The sequence below is a fragment of the Colletotrichum fructicola genome, assembly GCF_000319635.2.
Source record: "Colletotrichum fructicola Nara gc5 chromosome Unknown KSG_Nara_v1_contig09, whole genome shotgun sequence".
NCBI classification, from domain to species: domain Eukaryota; kingdom Fungi; phylum Ascomycota; class Sordariomycetes; order Glomerellales; family Glomerellaceae; genus Colletotrichum; species Colletotrichum fructicola.
In genome coordinates this window covers 989,355-1,011,819 of record NW_027094059.1, presented here as the reverse complement: position 1 = coordinate 1,011,819, position 22,465 = coordinate 989,355, and the positions used below count along the sequence as shown (strand labels likewise).

Sequence of the window (22,465 nt, the reverse complement as noted above, 5' to 3'; positions counted from 1 at the left end):
TCCTGAGCTGTGACGAAGTAGGAACCATCAAAATAATTGACGTTCCTGGATTCAAATGTTCAAGTGTCTTCGGATCTTGGGTAGCACCACTTCCGGCTTCTCTGCATGCACTCCATGATTCGCGTTCTCGACCATGAACAACTCAGCCCCAGGGATCTTCTCGGCAATCAACTTCGAGTTTTCTGTACTTGATGTCAGCTTGTGATTTACTCTGGTTGCTAACGAAGTTTTCAGTCACGCTTACCTGGAGGGCAGATCCAGTCCTTGTCACCGACAACCACCAACGTCTTGGCGGTAATCTGTGACAAGCGGTCTGTGTAGTCGAAGTACTTCTCCTTCTCTGAGTATAGATCATCTAAAACATGGTCAGTTTACTAAATTCTCCACTGGCATCGTTAACTTACTGTGCGATTCAGCCACATAAACGCCATCGAGATTGCTCTTCAGCGCCGCATCCGGGTCAAAAACCTCCCTGTAGAGTGGCATCATGGCGAAATAGATCAGCTGGAACTCACGATCACTCTCGTACGATCCAAAGACCTTGTTCCTCAGCATGTCAACAGAGAAGCTGGGAACTTTATGTATCCTTTCCTCCAGAGTCTTGATGGCCCCGGCCTCATCTGTATAAGAGTCAGTGATAACAGGGAGAACGCATGGCACAAGAGCTCACGGTGATGAGATGCAGCTGTGCCTCTGAGAATCAAGTGCGAAACTTTGGGGGCGTATTTGATCGCATAATGCTGAGCCAGAAAGCCGCCGAAGCTTCCACCGCAAATGATGACTTGCTTGTCACCGGCAAAGTGCTGCCTTACGCCCTCGATGTCGTCCACGATCTGCTCGAATGTGTACGGCTTGGTCAAAGAGCTCTGACCATGCCCACGGTAATCGAATGACAAGACTCGAATCTTGTCACTTAGCTGGCTGTAGACTTTGAAGTCCGACCTATGGTCACCTAAAGAGCTGTTCAGTCATGCAAAGTTGCCGATAGCAGAAAGGTTTCATGCTCACCCATTCCTCGGCCTCCGTGAAGAGTGATCATAAGAGGCGCGTCCTCCGGACCGGCTACACGATATGCCAGTCGGGCACCGTTGATGTCTACAAATTCAACCATAGTGAGACAAAATCCGACAGGGGCTGATTGGGTCAAAAGTCGGTGAGTTCAGCTCAATGCTCTGTTTGTAACTAAGTTGATACTCAACCGATGTGCAAATCTGGGAACCAGTCAATATCATGCCAGACAGCCTGGGCATTGAATCACGCCTTGATAGCGACATCTGAACCAACTCACCTATCGCACTGAACGCTGAAGCGGCGGGGTTCGGGCTTGCAGAAGGCGAACGGGGGATAAACCGGGGACTGCTGCGCGTACGAGTAAGGGTCCGACGACCGGGCGAGAAACCGGACAGCGTCCGACACAAACTACCTAAACGGGTAAAGAGGCAGGCCCCTCCCCGATACCACCATCAAAGGGACATATCCACCGCGCGGCACCGGGGTAAAATTGTTGTTTTGGCGTCCCAAGCACCCGGTCTTTTGCTGAATGTCACTGAGCGGACTGCCGATGTCGTGCTCGACCCAGAAAAAATCGTTATCCAATCATTGTCGGGCTATCGGCCACCTTGAGAACGGTTCAGGAGAGCGGTGGCTGTCATAAAGATCTGCTGCCCAGTCACCCCCAAACCTTCACCTTCTGTTAAGGGCGTCACCGAGCAGCATTCCTGGGTCCGACGCATGCGTTGTGCGAAGCGGTGCTTCTCCTTGTCTCCGAACACCCGAGTCATTTGCTCGTCACGCAGCCGAGTCAAACATGGCGCACCTCGACAACAACGCGTCGAACGCGATCAAGGCGGTCGACCCGGTCGACCGGGCCCACGACAAGGACGGCATTTCGACGACGTCCGCCGCCGCCGCTGCCGATACCAAGCCGGAGCCCCCACAAGAGCCTGAGCAGGCCGGGTGGTTCCACTGGCATGAGCCGGGCACATCTCCCGAAGAGAAGAAGCTCATCTTCAAGCTCGATTGGTTTCTGCTGAGCTTCGGTTGTTTGACGTATTTCATCAAACAGGTACGGTGCCTCCACCAAGCTTTTTCACCTCGCCGCTAATTTCACATCGGCAGCTCGACCAAAACAACATTTCAAATGCCTATGTGTCCGGCATGAGCGATGAGCTCGGCTTCGGCCCTGGCAACGAGCTTTCTTGGATGAACACGTACTTCAACATCGGCACTATCATCGGCGGATCTTTCGCGAACCTGATCATCACCGTTGTCCGCCCTCGCTACTGGTTGCCAGGCTGCCTCTTTGTGTGGTCGCTCTTCGTACTGTTTCTCTTCAAGTGCAACAGCGCGCACCAATTCTATGTTCTCCGCTTCTTTATCGGCCTGTTCGAGTCCAGCGCCTGGCCGGGTGTGATGTTCACCCTCGGCTCTTGGTACCGCAAGAGCGAACTTGCCCGTCGCTCTGGTCTGTTTGTCATGAGCGGCGTCTTGGGTCAGATGTTCTCTGGATACCTGCAATCCGCCCTTTACACCGGAATGGGCGGCAAGGGAGGTCTCTCGGCGTGGAGATGGCTCTTCATCTTTGACTTCATCCTCGCCATTCCAGTCGTTATCTACGGCGTTGTAAGTTGACAATTCCTTCCGCGCTCTAGTATGCATGTGCTAACCTTTCTGTCAGATTTGCTTCCCTGACACTCCACACACCACCCAAGCCTTCTACCTCAGCGACTGGGAGAAGGAGCGTGCCCGCCAGCGCATCGAAGAAGAGGGCCGCAAGCCCGTCGGTAAGATGAACTGGTCCGTCATCACCCGCGTCTTCGGCTCATGGCAGGTCTACGCCTTCACCGCCGCCTACTGCTTCTGGACCCTCACCTGCGGCTCCTACATCATCCAGTACTTCACTCTTTACCTTAAATCCACCAAGATGTACACGGTGCCTGAGATCAACAACATCCCAACCTGCGTCGGCGCAATCAACTTCGTCTTCATGGTCTCAACAGGTTACATTGCCGACAAGATGCGCAGCCGTGGCCCGATCTGCTTTGCGGTCGGCTGTCTGTTGACCTTTGTCTACGCCGTTCTCACCGCTTGGACTGTTCCTCATATGCTTCGGATGGCTGTCTTTATCCTTGCAGGATGTTATGGCTGCTACACGCCTCTGCTGGCGGGTTGGGCCAATGAGGCATGCGGTGGCGACCAGCAGAAGCGTGCTTTTGTCTTGGGGTTCATGGTATCTGTTGGACAGGCCGTTGTCATTCCGTTCCAGCAGCTGCAGATGCCCAGCGGACAGGCTCCAGCTTTCGCAAAGACGCATGGATGGGGCAGCGCTCTTGCCTTCGTCATCGCATTGACAGTTTGGACCGGTGTTGGACTTCCCTTATTGCAGAAGTGGAGGGAGTCAAGAGTAAAGGTTAGCACTCATGAGAGTGACAGTGATGAGGCTTGAGCTGGCGTATCGTGCGATATGTGCCACGTTGAACTAGGACTTCGCAACGATAATAGGGATATATCTAGTGTGTAATAGAATATCTAGAATGATGGTATGCTCAGTGTGTCTTCATTCTATGCTCAACCAACAGTTCTGCGCTTCTCATCAAATGCTATGCCGGCGAGTACCAGTCCAGGGGAGTTGGGCTACCAACAAACTCCAGACTGAGTATGTCCGAAACTCGCAATATCGGTCCACCCTGGTGCCGTCTTTGTGATGTTCATGATGACGCTAGCGCAATGTCCAGCATGCTCCCACGCATGCACTACCATGTCTGCCTTGGTTCCAAGATTCAAAGATGCGGCTGCTTGAAGAAGCAAGTACATGCAATGCGTCATATGATGTCCCACAGTCGTCCACGCTGGCGTTAAGATATCCAGCCCATTCAGCTCTTCCTCGGATATCTTTGCCCCGGGCTTGCCATCCTCATCTCTGTAGAAGACAAACTCCGGGACATCGCCGTCCAGGGCCTTGAAGACAGCCTCCTTCGCCGGTTCGAAATCAGCTGCGCAGTGTGGCGACATCCATCTGTTGTGAAGTTTGTTGAACGTGCATCCTCTTTTCTTGGCTTCAGCTGTTGTTGGACCGCACCAGTAGTGGCCTTCAGCTACTTCCGCTTGTTTCATCCATTTCAGGACATTGTCTGTGCCTTCGTCTGGCTGGGGATACCGTGGAGGCGGCTTCGAAGGGAATAGAAACCAGGTGATCAACAACAGTACTATCAAGAGTCCGGAAAAGCATTGCCATCTTCGTATCGCGGTATCTTTTCTTCGGAGCTCCAAGGTAAGTGCAGATGCATCTTCTGTTTGCCCATCTGCATCTTCCACTGGTGTGTAATTGGAGTGTCTCAAGAATGAAATTGGGTTCCAATATCGTGTGCCCCTTTGCCTGTCGGCATTGGAGTCTCCGTTTAGTGCATTGTACATTTCGGAAGGTTTCGAATCCTCGTCTTCGTCGTATGTACCCATTGTGTGTATGGGTGATTGCTATTCGGTTGGAAGGACCTAAAGTCAATTATTAGTCGACAGTTTTGACCATTTGAGTATTCTATTAAAAGTTTCCATGCCTTGAATTTGTATCAAAATCAACAACAAGGAGAGTTCAAACTTACGTTGGCCTTTGAGCAAAATCAACGACTGCCAATTTATTAGCAGGAGGGAAGGAATCGCCTACAAAGGGTCTTTGACAACGGTGGCCAATGATGCAGCGACCTCCAATCTTATGAACAGCCCATCATTTTGCTGATAGGAGTGCTGCTATCCTGTAGGACCCTTGTCGGTCTCTCGCTGTGACATTTCGGACCGAGAATCTGAGGGTTCGGACCGCCCATGCAATCAATCTAACCCATTCAGAAACCTTGATTAACATCTCTCATTAAGGTCAGCATTCGAAGCAAGACACTTCTTGATTTTTGGCCTCGCGTTCGCAATTGACTCGTCTCGAATGGGCAGCTAGTAAAAAAATACGCAAATGGTATGCATCAATTGAGAAAGTCGAGTTCTGTGAAATCCGAAGGAATGGGACAGTTGTGGAAACAGTAATCTTAAAGAACAAGCGCCAGAATCGACATGGAAATTTTCCACGTTTTCTTTCACGCCTAGTTGAAAGATGCTGCTACTGCCCTTTTGACAATCACGGTCTCGTCGTTGGTGCACAATTAGCCATAGGCCGGAGGTGCATCACCTGCCATGTCGGCGAGACTGGCAGGACGTGAGTCGCACTCCACGAGACTGCAATCTAAGCGGCGGGTGCAGATGCATCGCGCCCAAGCCATGTCCCTCAAATCCTTGGATACTATTTCTCAAAGTCTAACCCATGACGGACCTCTAAATACATCAGAGACTTCACTCAACCCCCGATCTTCGGCAGCTGAATGGGTTGAGGTATGCGGGGAAGGGGGACTCGCAGTGAAGCTGAGGGAACGCATCCCTGCTGATCTCTCCGCATCGTTCTCTCATTTTCATTACCGCATTGGGAAAGGCTCCTGGTCGCTGCACAACCCCACATCGCTGCATGGCCAACTTATGACACTCGAGGAGTCAAGTCCTAAGTATCATCTTCGGATTGGCTGTCGCGATCTGGACTCTCATTTTCACTTCTTAAATAGGCAGTGAGCTATTGTGGGCTTCTTCCTAAAGAGCTATGAGCTCCTGTAGCTTAGATTCGGTTCCCTCGGTAGAATATGAGTCAAATGAGCCGATGAAAACTGGTATGGCTATGCCTCAGAAGTTTGGCATTTTGCAAAATCCAAATAAAAAGAGGAGGCCCAGGGTGCCTTCGATTCGTCTTGATCATATTTCTACATTGTCTCGGTCACTTCTCCCACAGCTGACTATCTTGTCTCACAACTCCAAGAGCGCAATTTCCACAGCTTCCTCAGACCAGTTCATCAACAGAGATCAGCATGTTCGACGTCGTCGTTGTTGGTGCCGGCCTGAGCGGCCTTCAGGCTGCCTACTCTGCGCAGCAGGCAGGATTATCTGTCGTCGTTGTCGAGGCGAGAAATCGCGTTGGCGGCAAGACATGGAGCGTGCCCTTGGCATCTGGCCGAGGATATGCGGATCTTGGAGCTGCCTGGGTCAATGAAAACACCCAACCACGGATTACCAAGTACATCCGAAAGTTCGATCTTCCCATGGTTGCACAGCGACTAGTCGGGAAAGCAGTCATGCAAGTGTCCGAGAACGAGAGGATCGAGTTTCCATTTGGCATCACACCCGAGGTGAGTGGACGACCAGCATACCATCATGTTATTGTTTGAGGCACGGCTGATTGAGCGGTTGCAGTTCACTCCCGAAGAAAAGAAGAATCTGGAACTCATCCGAGACCACATTCAAGCCGAGTCGCTGAAGGGAGAGACTCCCAAAAGAGAAGATGACGGCGTGTCTTTGGATCAATACGTGCGAAATCTGGGTGCGCTTCCCAAGACTATCGCCATGATCAATCTTTGGGCGAAGGTAATGCATGGTGTCGAGTCTAAGGAAGAGTCTGCTGCTTGGTTCATCGACTACTGTCGTCGCAACAGAGGTCTCTTCTCGATTCGTGCTGATGACAAGACTGGTGGAAACTATCAGCGCTTGCACAAAGGTACATGGCCATTTCTCGTAGGGCATGAATTCGGACTGACCATGGTCGATAGGCACGCAACAAATCGCAAATGGCATTGCCGACCTGATAGGTCGCAGCAACATCCATCTTTCCGCACCCGTCGCGTCGATCGAAAATACCTCGGCTCATGTCACGGTCATCACTACCAACGGCCAACATTTCGTGGGAAGAAAGGCCATTATCTCCATCCCAAGCACCATGATGCGTGACCTGAACATCTCTCCACCCTTACCTTCAAGACTGCGTGAAGTCAACGATTCTTCTAGACTTGGGCACTACAACAAGGCTATCTTATGCTACGACAAGCCATGGTGGAGAGATCTCGGATACAATGGCTTCTTCATGAGCTACACTGGCCCAATCACCTTGGCTCGCGACACCAGTGTCGATGAGACGGGTTTCTACTCGCTGACTTGCTTCGTCAACGGCAAGTTCGGCGAAGAGTGGTCTCAGCTGCACCCCCACGAGCGTCGCAACGTGGTACTCAAGCAAGTAGGGAAGGCTTTCAATGTTGGGAAAAATTCGGAAGTCTTCCGTCCGATTGAAATCTTCGACCAGATCTGGAAGCATGAGCAGTACAGCAAAGGGGCACTGGCCCCGATCCAGGAGATTGGACACTACACGGAGTATGCCGATGTCTACGGCAAGCCCGTAGGCAACCTTCATTTTGTGGGTACGGAATACTCTACAGAATGGAAGGGATACATGGAGGGGGCACTGTGTTCTGGAGAGCAGGGTGCGAAGGAGGTGGTTGACGCCGTTCAACGTACTACACGTGCAAATCTGTAAGAAGATATGTCAAATGAGTATTGAAAATGCGACAAACGTGAGCTTCTTCTAGAGACCATAAGAGTTTACAATTTACAATTTGAAATGTTTAGGTGCTGCCACTCAAGCCATGTCTTTGCCCCCCTAAGTATTTACATGATGAAAACCCGCATACTCGGAATCAGTGCTGGCCAATTCGTCTCGCTCCCACGTCCAGTCTGGTCCCAGATACTTCTCAATAACTCTAAGGCCTTCAGTATGTTCAAAAACTGGTTACGATGATATTGCCGTAGCAAGAATTGTTCAAAGAATGACTGTTGCTCGTGATTGCGGCATTCCAGAGCGGCAATGAAGGTCGGCCAGACAAGGCAATGTTCGCCAACAGACCCGTCAGGTAAAGATTTTAGACCTTTCTGGTACGAGCTAATTAGTTCTGCCGAAGATTCTCCCATGATACTATCTCCCAAAGCGCGGTTTAGGTAGATATTGAACGCCTGCTGGCGAAGGTCCGCCAAGTGGTCGAACGTAGAACAGTAATCAGGGTATAAGCTGTGGTAGTAGTACAGACAATCGAAGCTTTCCTTCCCATGATACATGATGGCATCGACTCCAGCCTCCTGGCTTAGTAGCGGTGCAGCATAGACTCTCATCCTGTGAATACGTGTCAGTGATATGCTCAGTGGAGTAGGTTATCATGGAGGCTCACTTATGAATCTGCCGCAGGAGGAACCCGCCCATTTCCGCACCGTCCTTTATCACATCCTCTCCTCCGACTGCATCAATGGCTGATTCTAACATTTGAAAGACGATAGGGAAATCCGATAACCCGTTGACCATCACAGAAACAAGAAGGACCATGATTGCGAGAATGACAAACTGTCTCGTTTCCTTGTCCCAGTCCACCAGATCTTTTCGATTCAACAGCTGATGAATTGCCCGCGTATAAAGCCGGTACGGGTCTAAGTCAGCCTGGCTAGCAGCTTTTCCGGCAATATGAAAAGCTGACACAGCTAGGACAGAGTCCATTATCATTTCGTTGGTCCACGCAAGAGGAAGAACCAGATGCCGCCAACCGTTGAAACAGTCATCAATGACAACCATTTCAGGCGCGATGGATTCGGAAACTTTTCATTGCGTTAGTATCTCCATGGGGTCGTTCTATCCATAGAGCCTTACAGTGCGCGATCAAGAACTCTTTCCATGGCTCGAGTATGCTTAAGCTTGCCAGCATAGCCGGTTTGCGGGGCCTGACGACCGCCTCAACTTCAGTTGTTGTTGTTGAGGATGATGCATTTTCGGCAACATCCTTTTCTTCGACTGCGCTATTGTTTGGGACCTCGGGATCGGAGCCTTCATCGTTCATCCGTGGACTTGTCTGTAAGCAAGCATCTATCAATGCGTCTTGCTGGGCAGTGTCATAGAGGTCCAGTGTAGAACTCTCCCAATAGATGGCTTCCCAAGAATCATGGGGCTTTTCTTGTTCCAAAGTAGCAGCATGACAGTTGTGATATCGGAATCTCGACGATTTACTGGTTGATGATTGAGCGAGTGCGTCTTTCAGCAGCGCACTCCGGTTTCCAAGAGATCGAGACCTAGCCGTGCGAGAGAAGCCATCAAGAAACTTGTATTGCAAACCGAAACCACTGCACTGGATTCCTCGTGTTGTACATTTGAAGCAACTGGGTTTTGTCCCATCGCAGTCAATGCGGCGTTGGGAACATTCGTAACACCCTGTCGTTTGTCAGCCAAGTAATCCAATTTGAATAGTCACCACCTGAAAGATCCCTTCCGAAACTCACCCTTGACTTTGGGCACGTATTTCCTCTTTCTTCGAGCCATGAGATCTATCAGAACATCCACGTCGTCTTCATCTCAGGCTACTATCCAATGCTGAGGAGCCTATGACCTTGCAAATGTCATGTCTGATGACAGGCGAGGAAGCGGGGTTGCTTAGACCCGTCGAGCCCCAACAACACATCCACCCACCTGACCGGGAGGGGAGCTTATCTCGCTTCCCCGCACTGTTGGCAGCTGGCCTGCGTCTTATGCACCAGGGTTTGCGGCAGTGTTAGTGCATTTAACGCGGCCCTTTCTCCGGAGATCGGCATGCTCTGTGTTATCTCGTACTATGCCCGAAAAGGCAATCCAAATGAGAGCCCAAAACCCAAACACACTTTAAAGACATGGCCAACTAGATGAACTGGTTAGATGCGGTTTACATCAATACCTGCCCGGTGAATGTTTTCTATCACCCAGTCATGGTATATCATGAGTATCTCATTGGCGCAGGACCCAAGAATCCGAGGTTCGGCCGTCTCCTTCCGCATCAACAGAACGTTCTAGCACACGACATTAAGGTCACACTACATCCTCCGTCCAAAGCAATTCGCCCTCAACTAACTATGGCAGGCCACGTCAGGCATTAATTTCTTACTGTAAACGCGAGGTACCATTGATTGGTTGACTGTGATTGGATTGCGTACAATTTACCTGATCCTACATATAATACTTACCTAGTAGACCCATAGCTTATTTGGTTCGGACATGTTGCTAGTCTTCTGAGCCACACGCGACCTAGGGTTTGAGATAAGTCCACCGTAGTCTCCCATTACTCCAACTCCGCAATAGTAGCCTCCAGGAACTGCTTCTGGAGAGTCAGAAAATCTTTGGCTGCATCAACGTCGAATTCACGGCCAGCGCGCTCCCGCTCTCGGAGCTTTTTCGCCCCATCACGGAAGCGTTCTTCAAGCACATCCAAACGATAGTGACTCCACTGATAGTAGAGATCAGATCGAGTGCTGATAGGGCGAGAGCCTGTCAAGACAGTCTCGTCTCTGACAAGGGGACTCTTGGGCCGAAAGGCAGTGACCATGCTGATACGCTCCCGGCCACCCTTGGCCTTGAGGGCTTGGTGCTCAATGTAGCGGCCCTGCATGACGACCCCAGTTCCCTGAAGATAACAACTTGTCAAAGTCCTGCATGTATACTTTGTGAGGGACAACAACTTACCATCGCTGGTCCGCGGACTTTCATCACCTCTCCAGTGCCCGTCCGCATAGCCGTCTCGCCTCCGATCATACCGGTGCAATCGGAGAGCATTGTCACGCAGACAAAAGCATAACTATCCAGATGCCAGGCAAAGGCGGAAGAGTCATCGCTATTTTCGATCGCAGTGAGTTCAGTCGTGACATCATTGATGGAGATGTTGACGTGGCCGACCTCATATTCTATGGCTGGGACAAGGTCCACACCAGCGACCCTCGAGACCGCGTTGAGAACTTCGGGGCTGTTCCAAGCATCGAATATGAAGGGACAAAGTCTGGAAAGACGAGTCAGTACCGGAGCAAACTGACCAAACACCATTTCCCCCTACTTACCTAGGTCCATATCCTCGGATCATGTTCTTCGCAAAGTCAGAGGTGAACTGACAGCTTTGAAGGACGGGCTCGCTGAAGATCTCTGCTCTCATCTGCGCCACGGCCTCCGGTGTAAAGATGGAGAATGGGGAAGAAGCTGCAACCGGGGATATACCCTTTCCACCGAGCCCGATTTCCTGCATGGTAAAGATGCGCTCTGGTTCGACAATGTTCAGGTGTTTCTTTGGATCGAAAGCGACTTTCTCTACATCTCTCACTTCGTCGATCAGAAAGTCGGGCAACCGATTCGTGGGGCGCGTTGGCTCCTTGAGTTTCGGTCCCAGCACGGCTGGTGGAGCTGCAGGCATCAAAACTTCAGCGGCCATTGTGATTGGATACTGTTCTTTGGATGCAATATCGTAGAAGATCACTTGAGGTTGTTCAAGAAGGCTGTTTGAAAGAAAGACTACCGAGTGTCTCGCAGAGCGAAGTGCTGATTTGAGTTTGGTTGAGAAAGAAGTCTGATGAGTTTGGCAACGTGAGTTTTTGTTGATTTTATATCTGATCAAATATCTCCTGGTCGCATCAGAAGTACTGGCACAACTCTTCACGAACAGCATTGGGCTTTCGGAAGAGTCTCACGTGGAGATAGTGTATTTACGTTATGAGCGGGGTTGGGTTCACGCGGGACGAACCCCGGCTGGTAAGATAGATGTCCCGGAAAGTCTAGAATATACCCGCACTAGCTATTTCGAGGAATTATAATGAGACATCTTGAACATGAGTGGCTGCAACTTATCGTCACGAAACTAAAAAGATGCTGAGGGTGTCATCCCACCTCGGGCCGTCATGACAGGCCTAGCTACCAGACACCCTCAAACTCCTTTATCAATGACATGTGTTGCTGGCAACGCCGACTTCTTCCCACTGCCTGTTGGTTTTGTTGGCAGTATCATCTGTGAAACCCCACTATCCACATTACGATATCTCCATGATTCTGAGATCCGGGAAACGTCCCCAAGGCCCCGCAACGGGCGCTTAAAGGCCGTACTCCTCGCCCCAGTCATGTAACCACTTGATGGAAGGCATTGAAGATAGACATTCCCAATTAAGTAATGAAAGAAGAAACCAAGAATCCGAGGTGTACGATCTAGACTCTGTTCTTTCAAATTCTATTGCGTTTGGTGCCATAGTCTTGGCCATTGTAATCGACGACGGCAGGTGTAGAGCAAGAAGTGACCACCGCCTGACTTTGCTCTTACTCAACCAACCAATTCTCTGCTTTAACGTCCGGGATTGACCCTCACAGCCCATACTAGCAGCCAATTGAGCATAACCAAGGCACCGAGGCCCCAGAACGGAATACCAATGGCGTTGGTCTGCAGGCCCCAACTGAGGACCAAGCCGCCGATCACCGGTCCAAGCATACGAGCGCCTGCTGATGTGCTTGCAGCGATTCCATGCACCGTCCCCAAAGCAGCCGGTGGAGCAGCCTCATTCACCAGCAATATAGTGGCCGGTCCAACAAACGTTCTGGACAGCACCTGCGAGCTTAGCACCGCCGCCAAACACACCCAAAAGATATCACCCTTGCCAGGCAAAAGAGACAGAAATGGGATAGCGGTGTATGCCAGCAGACTGAACGGAAGGAAGAGTCGGTAGGAGGACGTAGCTCCGAGCTTTCCACTCACTGGCGGGAAAAGCAGGATCTGAAGAGGAAGGCCAACTATTCCAATGATGGTGTTCGCGAAACCCACCTGTTGTGATGTCAGACCAAGACCACCAGTGAATCGAAATGGTAGATGCTTGTCGACGTTCTTCGATCTTGCGAGTGGCAAGATGATGAAAAGCATGGCGTTATATGCCGACGTGTGGAGTGTGCAGAGGAAGTTTTGTGACAGGGTAAGAAGGACTTGATGAGTGAAGATCGACCGAGGAGCTTCGCTAGAAGCTTCTGTATGTGTGCGACCAGCAACTCGGCCAACGGGACGATCCGACAAAAGATCTTGATCAAGACGGGTGTATTCCACTCCTTCTTTGGTCTTTAGACAGCTGGAAATGTAGCGACCAATCTCCCGGCCACGATCTCTGCTGTCGCGAAGGGCCACGTGTGTTTCGTCCAAGCCGAGAATCACTCCCATCGCAGCGAGAAACAGGAAAGATGCCGACATGAGATAGGGAAGAGCATACGGATACTCCATCATCCATTGAACGCCGTCGGGGCCGCCGATCCGGGAGCCGGGGCCGAAAAGATCCGGATGTGAAGTGACGGGGTCTGCAAGGAAGCCGCCGAGAAGAGGGCCTACAATGACTCCCACATTGAAACACATTGGCAACAGAAGGAACGCTCTTGACCGTAACCTAAGTAAGAGTTATTAGTTGGTTCAAATTTCAATAATCGCAGCTCTCGTTCTACGCACCTTTTATCATCTACTACTTCCGATATCATCGTCCGTAGGACGCCAACGTTGCCGTTCAAGGCACCGGCGAGGACTCGGAAGAAGAGCGCGGCCAGAAAAGATCTAGAAAAAGCCAAACCCAAAGACGACATGCATGTACCAAGTAAGCCCATGATGAGGACGTTCTTCCGGCCGCATCGGGGGCTATCGGCGATGTAGCCCCACCACATCCCGGTCGCGCACTGGGCAGCGGCGAAAGCGGAGGTGAGAACGCCGGCCTGAGTTGCAATGGTTGCTTCCGAGAGGGTGTGGTCAAACCATTGCAGCTGAAAAAATAAGAAAGAAGCCAAGGATCTTTCGGCCAAAGGTTCCGCCAATCGTGCGAAGACGATCATGGCAAGCTGCCCTTTGTGAGGTAAGGCGGCCCATGATACTGGCTTTTCCGGAGAAGGGGACCGGGCCCTGGGATGGGGGGAACAGGAGCCATATCCTCGGGTCCTGGAGCGCGATCTTTCCAGCGATTTGGACATTTTTTTGAGATTGTCAAGTTGAGATCCAAACGCGACTTGTTTTGAAAGGGTCTCGTGCGCCAGAGATAATCGCGGGAGACGGGACCATCATAATAAACAACACCTCAGTCCACTTCCGATATCGACATGGCCAGCCAGCCCCGCCGGCGTTTCTCAGGGTAAATGTGAAGAACCATGCAAAATAACATTTATTAGTCAAGGACCCTGAAAGTTCAACCTCCCGCCAAGATGCGCAATTCGATCGTCTGTCGAGAACTCTGCACGCGCGGATCTAGCGCCTACAGATGTCCGACGTTTCGGCGAACCACTAACGACCGAGACAGTTGGCCTCGTATCGCCGGACTCCCACCAACGGAATACCCACTTAATGACTGGGGACCGTCGATCAGGAATCCTCTCACAGTGAGAGACTCGGCGGTTCTTCAACGCTTTGCCTTGGATACTACTTCATGACAGACCGAATTCGTGCCCCTTGATCGAATTTTCTCGCCACCGAATTGTTAATCGTGAAGACTTCACGAAGAGACGAATGTTTGACGGCAAATAGAATACATGTGATCTGTTGGACACGTGAAAGCCTCTAAATTGTGAGAGCTTAGACGTCTTCTCGTCTTTTCCTCGGGAATTTTCACGGGTTCTGAGACAGTTGGTTCCTTAAAGATGATGTCGGCAACCTTTGAAGTTGCTCTCTCCCACGTCTGCCGCTTTTGCGAATCATGTCACTTGAGTCATTACCCGATGAGGCAGCATTCTTCCGACCACCCACTTCATCCGGGATGGCGCGGTGTAACGTGCTTCTAGACCGACGGCCTAGCCTGGTGACACTATCCGGGATCCAGCTTCCATCTGCCTTGGTCAGTCCACTGAGTAAATTTTGGTCAACCACGTGTAGCCAGGGATGTTCGGACCTTCGGTTTAATTATCTTATCAGATGAAAGGATCTGATATGAACGATCTGGAGGGGCACAACGACGAAGCTGAGCCAAGCTGAAAGCTGAAGGTTGCATGTTAAATAGTGTCCTGTCGCATCAGCTCTCCCGCCTCAAATCCCGTTCTTCACAGACTTCAATCTTGCGTCGCGGGTGCTACTCCCAACGTCATTCATTCACGTCGCTGTGTGCAGTCGGAGCCCAACCCTCTCGTTCAGCCGACATGGCCACCACCGCTCCCCTGGACCGCGATGCTGAGACAGCACGCCCAGCCTCCCTCCCGTCCGACGACGCAAACGAAAAGTCGGGTGTTGCGGTCAACACATTGACCGCTGATCAAAGCGATGACGAAGATACCAGAAAGACTCAGGTGCCCTGGACTTGGAAGTTTGCGTCCATAGCCTTGGTTACGGCGATTGGTTTCGGGTCCCAATGGAGTTCCGGCATCTCAGGAGCCATGAAGAGCACCATCAAAAAGGAGCTAGGTATTAGCAACACCCAGTTCTCCCTGCTTGAGGCCAGCGAAGACTTCATGGTTACGGCCCTGATGCTTCTCAGTGGAATCGTGACGGATAGGATCGGCGGTGCTGGTAGGATTTTCCTTGGCGCAATTGTAGACGGACACGCTAACTCTGAACAGGCGCCATGTTGTATGGCAACTTCATCTACTCTGCCGGTTCTATTCTCGTCGCAGCCGCCGCCCAAACACGATCCTACAAGTTCATGGTCGCCGGTCGAGTCGTTCGCGCCTTGGGAGACATCGCCACACAGGTCGCACAGTACAAGGTCTTCTCATCCTGGTTTGCTCCGAGTAACGGTTTCGCCTCCACGCTTGGTTTTGAGTTAGGCATCGGCAAGATCGGTGCGTTTGCCGGAAAGTCCTCTGCGAACATTATCGCGAAGCGAACCGGGAATTTTGCCTGGGTTTTCTGGGTGGCGGTGTTCATGAACCTGTTTACGAATGTCGTCACTGTGTTCTTCTACTGGTTCACGAAAGTGGCCCACAAGAAGTTCCAAGGTGTCCGCGATCCAGCCACAGGAGAGCAGCTCACTGAAAAGTCCAAGAAGTTCCAGTTGCGCAAGGTTTTGGAACTGCCGTGGTCGTTTTGGGCTGTTATGGCCTTTTCCCTCTTCGAAACTAGCACTGCTATTGTGTTCTTGCAGAATGCCACAGAGCTGGCTGAGCAGCGATTCGGCACCAGCTCTATCACTGCCGGATGGTACAGCGCAACGCTCCAATATGCTGGTAAGCATTAACTTCATTGAAAGTTTTAGGAGATTATCAGGCTAACTAAACCAGGTTTCTTCGTTGTTCCTCTACTCGGGGTGTTCTTGGACGTCTTCGGCCAGCGTATCTCTATCCGTATGTCACCCACTCACCGCCCAACTCGATATGCTTCGGAAGACTAACGTGGGTTTCCAGTTGCATTCTGTGGAGTTGGCATGTTTACCTCCATGTTGTTGGTATGCTTTGCCAACAACACAACAGGTACTGCAGCGAGTTTTGGTGTCTTCGCATTTGCCTACTGCTTCGGTCCGGCCACTATCATCGATAGCACACGTACTGCGGTGTGGGACTCGTCGGTCTTTGGCTCAGCCTATTCGCTGAAGATCACCATGAACAATGCGTACGTACCATCAGCCTCCTAATTCAATCCCCTATCGGCGTAACATACTTACCAAGCTCTAGTATGAACATCATAGTCCGTATTGTGACCGGGGCAATCCAAGACGCGGACAACAACTCCTATGATAAGGTTACCATTGTCTACGTTATATTGGCCGGAATCTCAGTTGTCGTGTCTATTGGCTTGTTCTTGCTAGCTCTCAAGTTCACTGATCTTGGACATCTTCAGTGGTCGCGCAAGGTCCGCATTGCTCGAGGAGAAATCTTGAACGAGCAGAAGCGGAAGTTCCACGAAGAGGACGGCCACAAGAACAGGGTGATCTCCATGGCTTGTTTCGTTGCGCTGATCGCGCTGATCCTGGGCAGCTGGTGCGGGTACTTCTGGGGTGTTGCAACTGGAAACAACGACTAAAGAGGAGGAGCAAGACCACGTGCTCTGTGTTGGCTAACGACGGGTCATCTCGGAAGGACACAAACTAGAAGAGAATCCCGCGATTACGCAACATCTAAATCAAATCACATGATACTTCATGACCACTGTTGAACTCAATTTCATAAGTGCAAGTGCCGAGGCCATGGATTAAGCAAATGCATTGCGCCTGGCTTGAGTTGCCAGGCCCATTTGACTTCAGCGTACCATATCAAGTCAGATATACCGTTTGATTCAAGCGGTCTGGCGTTTTCTTTGGATCCTTCACCAAGAGCATCACTGATGTTCACAATTAGATAACTCATAGCAACCCGCGAGTCGTCGCATAGGGTTTCATTGACAACAGCGATGATGTCTACACCGTCTGTTGCCAAGACTGCAGTGCTTATGCTTATGATACCGATCACAATTTGTGATGCGTACCCTCATCAGCGTCATGTGACGTGAAACCTTTCTCGACTCGCTCTCTCGATGGTCTGACTGGTGCTCGTCTTGCTCCATTGCCAGTATCAAAGAATCACTAAAATGCGACGAAGTTGTTGTGTGTAAAATAGTCTACAGGCTTTGGAGTAAGTGATCAACCTATTCAGCGCTCTTAAAGAGAAGTATTGACTATTATGCTGACTCTGGAGCTGACGGGGAGGAACTGTAGAACCCTATTTGAATTTATTCAACCCGGTTATTGATATTGGTTGACGAACGCAGCTGTTCCAAAAACAGAGAAAACTTGCGAATAGCCTCGCTGCTCACGGCAGTCCAAAGAGGCTGAGCATAAATGACGCGGCCTTCACAACCTAATCGTTTCCAAATCATCGGAACCATGTGATGACATTGAACTCTGATAAGACAACATCGTGAGAAGTTTCTCGACCATGTGGTAAATACTAAAACTTGCGAGCCCGACAAAGCTTAACCGGCCAAAGACACGCAATACGCCGTGCCATTATATGGCTGGTGCGCTCAAATCACCTGCCCGCTTCATGGAGGCCGCGCGATCCAGCGGGCGGGGTGAAGGTGGAAGGCTCGAAACTTGCGCAAGATTTGAGACAGCAAAGGGGGATACAGCCCGTTTTATTCTCTCGTATCGCTAGGGTGAATGAATAAGCGACTCGGTAGTGCGGCAGCTCACCACCAACTGCACCGGCAACCACCGTTCGTCGCATGTCCAAAAAAGGGTCAGTCGAAACTGTTCCCGTCTCAGACGATTCCTTGATGGAACACCACTTCACACGATCAGACGGGCCTGCCGATCATGCTCTGGCAGCCCTGCCTCCACACAAAGTACCCGGCTCAACATTCCGATTTCAGATTTATTAGTTTGCGTGCTCCCGTAGTCTTGGCCAGAAGGTGGCAATCCATCTTGTTTGTTCATTCTACTTTTGGCAGGCCCAAAGCTGCGACTCCACTTTCTCCCGCCAAAATAACTCTATTTTCAACCGTATTCAATATTAAATCAAAACAAACCAATATGCTAGTGTCTACTTTCGCCGCAAGCCTGTTGGCTCTCTCTGGCCTCGCCATGGCCGTCCCCGCTCCTACTCTCAACGATGCCGCTCTGGAGATTCGCGCCAACAAGGACGTCAACCCTGCCGCAGTCAAGGACACCACTTGCACCGACAAGGCTGCGTAAGTACTCCTTCTCCAACAACCTGAGCAGGGACTTGTCAGACTAACGCGGGGTCGCAGCAAAATCGATACTCACGACATGAACGTTGCCACTCTCGCCATCTGTGGTGGCATCCAGGGTTCGATCCAGAAATGCGGCGGTGCGCCGAAGAGCACAACCGGCGTGTCGGGTACAGCCAAGTTCACCTTGAACCCGACCAGCTCTGGCGCTACACTCAATGTTTCTAAGGGCCGTTGGGAGGGTTGCATTCGCGCGGCCCGCGCTACTTGCCCGACTGGCAGCTTCAAGTCAACCTGTGTTGGTGGCGCAAGCACAGGCGATATTGCATTCACTCTTACCAACCCCTAAATGGCGAATGGGCGGGATTTCGTTGTAAATACTTTTAGCAATCAGAGAAATTTGACTCTTGGCTCGTACACCACTGTGCGACTCGCGACTTCGTCTGTTCTCTACGTTAACGGTTCGTCTCATGTGTAAGTGAATCTAACAATCTCAACCGCTGCGCTCCGTTCATTTTAGAATACTGGAACACTTGTATAGATCATGCAAAATCTTCTCTCAATTAAGGACTTTCGTTTTCAGGGAGGACGATTGCAATCTTGACTGTTACACGGAAGCCAACGAATCAATACAAGTTGGGAACGTCGAAAGTAATTCCAAAAAGTTGTGTCGCCTGTACTGTACTACCGGGCATTATGGACTTGCAGACTTTGGTATTCATTAAATATTTCAGCGCACGAAAGCCGGGCGACTGGGCGGTGCAGGTCTTAGTGTGCGGTCGTACTTGGCGGTGGCTGAGCTGAGTGTGGGGGAAGGAGCCCAAGCTAGTCGCCCGAGTGGCCGTCTGGGCCCCATGATGACTTTTGCACTTTGAAGTAGCCTATCCTAATCGAAGCCCCCGTGACACAATTTTGTTGAATCCTTCGGTGCACGAAAGGTCTTAAAGTGCCGCTAGTCTGCCCCTTGCCCATGTGTTGGAATGTTCTGTGAGAGTAAATGAGGCAGTGATCGTAGGGCTTAGACGACTTTTGGAATCCTCAAGGAACCAACAGCCAACAAGTCAGCCCTGCCTCTCCCAATTACTTCCTGGGCATATATGTCTTCATTGATTGCCACCAAAACGCTACGAAGACTTCTTTGCAAGTTTAAGCTGTTCCAAATTGATTCTATCACAACCAATCTTGCGCATCTAAGTTGCCGCTTGCTACCATCATCGTTCCAAAGTCCACGACAAATACCACGTCGGCACATACGCGGCCCCGAAGCCTACAATCTAAGCTACGATGCCCGTGATCAGGTCGGCGGACATCAGCTCCGCAGCCGATCTTTTGAATTTGCTACAGCCATCCTTTTCTATCAAACGCGACTTCAACGACACAGGGAGCCCGAGCTCCGGCCCACCCGCTGCGTTCCCTGCGATCATCTTTGGCTGCGTTGCGATTTCCATGGCAGTCGTCTTCGCGACTTGCATATTTTGCGCGAGGAAACGAATGAAGAAGAGGCAGACCGAGTACATGAAGATGTATATGAGAATAGCCACCTCCACTGAGGGCCCAGCGCAGAAAAACAAGCTTAGGAAGACCGGTATGGGCCAAGGAACATTCCCAGGTCCTCAATACGGCACATCAGAGGGAGGATACACCTATGCCGCTGGCTACAACGGCAGAAAATCTTCCCCTTATGATGGACCGCCTCCGGCTTACTCGAGCCACCAGTCAGGGGATTCAGGCATGGGTTCCAGCGGTGGCAGCGGTGGCAGTGGTGGCAGTGGTGGCAGTGGTGGCGGTGGCGTTTCGTCAAACACAAGTTCAAGTTGATTGCAAGTTGATTTGAAGGGCACTGGAGTTACAGCATCAAAGGCATTCTTATTTTGGGACTGTTCATATGGAGCAGGACGTTAATTGTGGCGATTTATAGAATAATCTTGATACCCAAGGATGAATAGTGATGTTGGCCTGTATAATATACACGTTTCAAAAAGAATAAACAGAAGCGTCTCTGGACCAGACTTTCACATTGCACAATATTGCTGAGGCTTCAATACCTGCGGATGTGTATGTAATCGTTTGCGACTAAGTGCTATCACAACTTGGCGCGAACTTCCGTTACTTTGCCTTGCTCCGAAGTCTCTCTGGCCTCCGCATTAAGCCTCCTCCACATTTCTTTGCGTCGCTCATGGCCGGCCATAAATCGTTCAAACCAGAACTTATTAAATGGCGGAAGTTCTCTGCCTCGGCCATTTGCAGAACCAGCAAGCTTTCTGACAGTCTCAAAGTACTCTTCAAAATCAGGGAACACCAAAGCAAACTTGGCTCCGTCCCCACGCTTTGCCACGCGATCATCTTCCCATTGTTTCTGCTCTTCCACCGGTGGCAATCTCGCCCGTCCAGCGAGTATTCTAGCTGCCAATACAGCTTGCCACTCAAATATTTTGAAAGTCAAGCCAGCATTGACAGCCCCAACAAAGAGTAGAGTTGGGTCTGGCCGATAGATGACATGCAGGTACAAGTCCGGCACCCGGTTATTCTTTGGCTTTGGCGTTGATCTATTCCTGCTCAGCGAATTGAAGAAGGGCAAGGTCCAGATATAGCCAGTTCCAAAAATGATGTTGTCAACATCAGCGACGGAAGTCCCGTCGGCGAAGTGTACGGTGCGGGTTCTAGGATCGATATGCGACACGGAGGGAACCTTCGTAATCTTCGGGTGGTTGAATGCTTCCCCACCGAAGTAGCCGTTGAAGTTGTGGCCAACGGTCACAGCATACACCGGAGCTTGAGCGGTCGAGGTCAGGTCGAAGGCGATGTCTGCTGCGGAAACAGAAGCGCCTACAACGACAACTCTCTGCGGACAATAGTCAGTCCCCATTTCCCATAGTCATCAAATGGTCTAACGCATCTCACCTTGTTCTTATAAGCATCACGGCCACGGAAGTGCTTGCTGTGGATCACACTTCCAGGTTTCCTTTTTGCAAAGTCCCCAAGACCCGGGATCAATGGAATGTAAGGCACGCTGTAATGCCCTGATGCCACAACGACAGCATCGAACCTCTCTTCCCACCAGTAATCTGTTTTCTCGCCGTCTTTGCGTAGAATTAGCCTCCACTCCCCACTGAGTTCATCCTTCTCGGCTTTCTCGACAGTGGTGTTGTACTCCACGAAGTCTTGATAGCCTCTTCTTTCGACAAGAGACCGTACATAGTCTTGCACTAGCGACCAGTGCCGGAAAGGCGTGTCGGCGCCGTGCACAGAAACAGACCACTCTGACTGTTTTTGTGGGAACGGCTCTTGGGTGAACTGCATCGGCAAGAAGTCGACGTTGGTTTCGAGGTACGGATATACTGTAGACTCTGCATAACGAGGATTTGGAAGCTTTGGGGTCTGAGCTGGTAGTTTGGAAGGAATGAAAGGGTAAATTGGGTCTGCTTTGCGTGTGCCGAGAAGATTGAGTTCATCGCGCTGGACAAGTGGCGGCGGTTTCGTCTCCCCAAGCCTGTGAGTCAACTGATATTAGCGCAACTCCGTTGATGAATATGTTCTTTGGGCTCACCAGCATCCGCCAGGACCTTCGCGTCTCTCAAAGACTCTAATAACTTCAAATGCTTTCTCCTGCGCAAGAGCATCGATTGTGATGGCACCTGCAGGGCCGGCTCCGATGACGGCAACGCGCTTTGCAGCTCCCATTTTGGATAACCTAGGCTGGTGAGAGTCGAACACCTCGAGGATCTCAGTTTGGGTTTGGCGACGGGATCGGCTAGGTCAAGGTATATATCGCGTGTGAAAGTACTAGCTTCCCCGGTGATTCGGTTTTGAACAAGCCGCTTCAAGGATGTACTGCTTCCCGATTGGATTTCATTTGAAACCCCGGGAACACGGAGCCGCATTCGAACGAGGAGTTTTTCAATTCTCGATTATATGATCTTTTGACTTTCAAATCCCGACATCTTCAGATAAGAGACCGGCGTTCGTCTTGGCGCGATGATGAAAGATGGCGTGCTTGGTAGGATTGTCACTCACATCCGGAGAAATGTGGAGAATCTTCAGCGAAGTGCTAGTATCTAGCCCGATACCCCATGTTCGGCCGGCATGGCACGCTGCTGAGTGGGCGTTGGGGGCTATTGCGTGATGGTCCCAAGAACGCGGCACCGCGACCAAGAGGGTCGACGGCACAAGGTTCTAGAATGTCTTTCAGGCGGAGTTAATCGATG

At 50.9% G+C, this 22,465-nt stretch overlaps 11 protein-coding genes across 11 annotated transcripts; 5 read left to right on the top strand and 6 right to left on the bottom strand.

The window, feature by feature from the left end:
• Window positions 1-51: 51 nt before the first annotated feature.
• Window positions 52-1,111, bottom strand: pip-1 (Proline iminopeptidase; the record flags this gene model as incomplete). Its single annotated transcript, XM_032029425.1, has 5 exons — window positions 52-182; window positions 245-355; window positions 405-620; window positions 671-952; window positions 1,009-1,111. 5 exons carry the CDS (start codon window positions 1,109-1,111, stop codon window positions 52-54), a joined length of 843 nt encoding a protein of 280 aa, XP_031891087.1.
• A 696-nt stretch (window positions 1,112-1,807) lies between these two features.
• On the top strand, window positions 1,808-3,445 carry liz1-8 (Pantothenate transporter liz1; the record flags this gene model as incomplete). The annotated part of the gene is made up of 3 exons (XM_032029424.1): window positions 1,808-2,065; window positions 2,119-2,622; window positions 2,678-3,445. 3 exons carry the CDS (start codon window positions 1,808-1,810, stop codon window positions 3,443-3,445), a joined length of 1,530 nt encoding a protein of 509 aa, XP_031891086.1.
• A 188-nt stretch (window positions 3,446-3,633) lies between these two features.
• Window positions 3,634-4,455, bottom strand: CGGC5_v014566 (uncharacterized protein; the record flags this gene model as incomplete). Its single annotated transcript, XM_066153118.1, has 1 exon — window positions 3,634-4,455. The coding sequence occupies one exon, from the start codon at window positions 4,453-4,455 to the stop codon at window positions 3,634-3,636; it is 822 nt and encodes a 273-aa protein (XP_066007361.1).
• A 1,436-nt stretch (window positions 4,456-5,891) lies between these two features.
• maoA-0 (putative flavin-containing monoamine oxidase A) lies at window positions 5,892-7,384 on the top strand (the record flags this gene model as incomplete). Its single annotated transcript, XM_032029423.1, has 3 exons — window positions 5,892-6,209; window positions 6,274-6,574; window positions 6,627-7,384. 3 exons carry the CDS (start codon window positions 5,892-5,894, stop codon window positions 7,382-7,384), a joined length of 1,377 nt encoding a protein of 458 aa, XP_031891085.1.
• Window positions 7,385-7,515: 131 nt separating this feature from the next.
• Window positions 7,516-9,202, bottom strand: CGGC5_v014564 (uncharacterized protein; the record flags this gene model as incomplete). Its single annotated transcript, XM_032029421.1, has 4 exons — window positions 7,516-8,014; window positions 8,070-8,487; window positions 8,540-9,094; window positions 9,163-9,202. 4 exons carry the CDS (start codon window positions 9,200-9,202, stop codon window positions 7,516-7,518), a joined length of 1,512 nt encoding a protein of 503 aa, XP_031890860.1.
• A 769-nt stretch (window positions 9,203-9,971) lies between these two features.
• Window positions 9,972-11,105, bottom strand: CGGC5_v014563 (uncharacterized protein; the record flags this gene model as incomplete). Its single annotated transcript, XM_032029420.1, has 3 exons — window positions 9,972-10,313; window positions 10,373-10,682; window positions 10,741-11,105. 3 exons carry the CDS (start codon window positions 11,103-11,105, stop codon window positions 9,972-9,974), a joined length of 1,017 nt encoding a protein of 338 aa, XP_031890861.1.
• An 897-nt stretch (window positions 11,106-12,002) lies between these two features.
• Window positions 12,003-13,513, bottom strand: CGGC5_v014562 (uncharacterized protein; the record flags this gene model as incomplete). Its single annotated transcript, XM_032029419.1, has 2 exons — window positions 12,003-13,080; window positions 13,140-13,513. The coding sequence occupies 2 exons, from the start codon at window positions 13,511-13,513 to the stop codon at window positions 12,003-12,005; spliced, it is 1,452 nt and encodes a 483-aa protein (XP_031890864.1).
• A 1,287-nt stretch (window positions 13,514-14,800) lies between these two features.
• On the top strand, window positions 14,801-16,616 carry Mfsd1-0 (Major facilitator superfamily domain-containing protein 1; the record flags this gene model as incomplete). The annotated part of the gene is made up of 5 exons (XM_032029418.1): window positions 14,801-15,167; window positions 15,218-15,823; window positions 15,878-15,940; window positions 16,001-16,205; window positions 16,268-16,616. The coding sequence occupies 5 exons, from the start codon at window positions 14,801-14,803 to the stop codon at window positions 16,614-16,616; spliced, it is 1,590 nt and encodes a 529-aa protein (XP_031890866.1).
• Window positions 16,617-18,102: 1,486 nt separating this feature from the next.
• On the top strand, window positions 18,103-18,609 carry CGGC5_v014560 (uncharacterized protein; the record flags this gene model as incomplete). Its single annotated transcript, XM_032029416.1, has 2 exons — window positions 18,103-18,260; window positions 18,321-18,609. 2 exons carry the CDS (start codon window positions 18,103-18,105, stop codon window positions 18,607-18,609), a joined length of 447 nt encoding a protein of 148 aa, XP_031890862.1.
• A 935-nt stretch (window positions 18,610-19,544) lies between these two features.
• On the top strand, window positions 19,545-20,078 carry CGGC5_v014559 (uncharacterized protein; the record flags this gene model as incomplete). The annotated part of the gene is made up of 1 exon (XM_032029415.1): window positions 19,545-20,078. One exon carries the CDS (start codon window positions 19,545-19,547, stop codon window positions 20,076-20,078), a length of 534 nt encoding a protein of 177 aa, XP_031890863.1.
• Window positions 20,079-20,343: 265 nt separating this feature from the next.
• fmo1-1 (Thiol-specific monooxygenase) lies at window positions 20,344-21,941 on the bottom strand (the record flags this gene model as incomplete). The annotated part of the gene is made up of 3 exons (XM_032029414.1): window positions 20,344-21,102; window positions 21,162-21,750; window positions 21,808-21,941. The coding sequence occupies 3 exons, from the start codon at window positions 21,939-21,941 to the stop codon at window positions 20,344-20,346; spliced, it is 1,482 nt and encodes a 493-aa protein (XP_031890869.1).
• Between the last annotated feature and the right edge of the window lie 524 nt (window positions 21,942-22,465).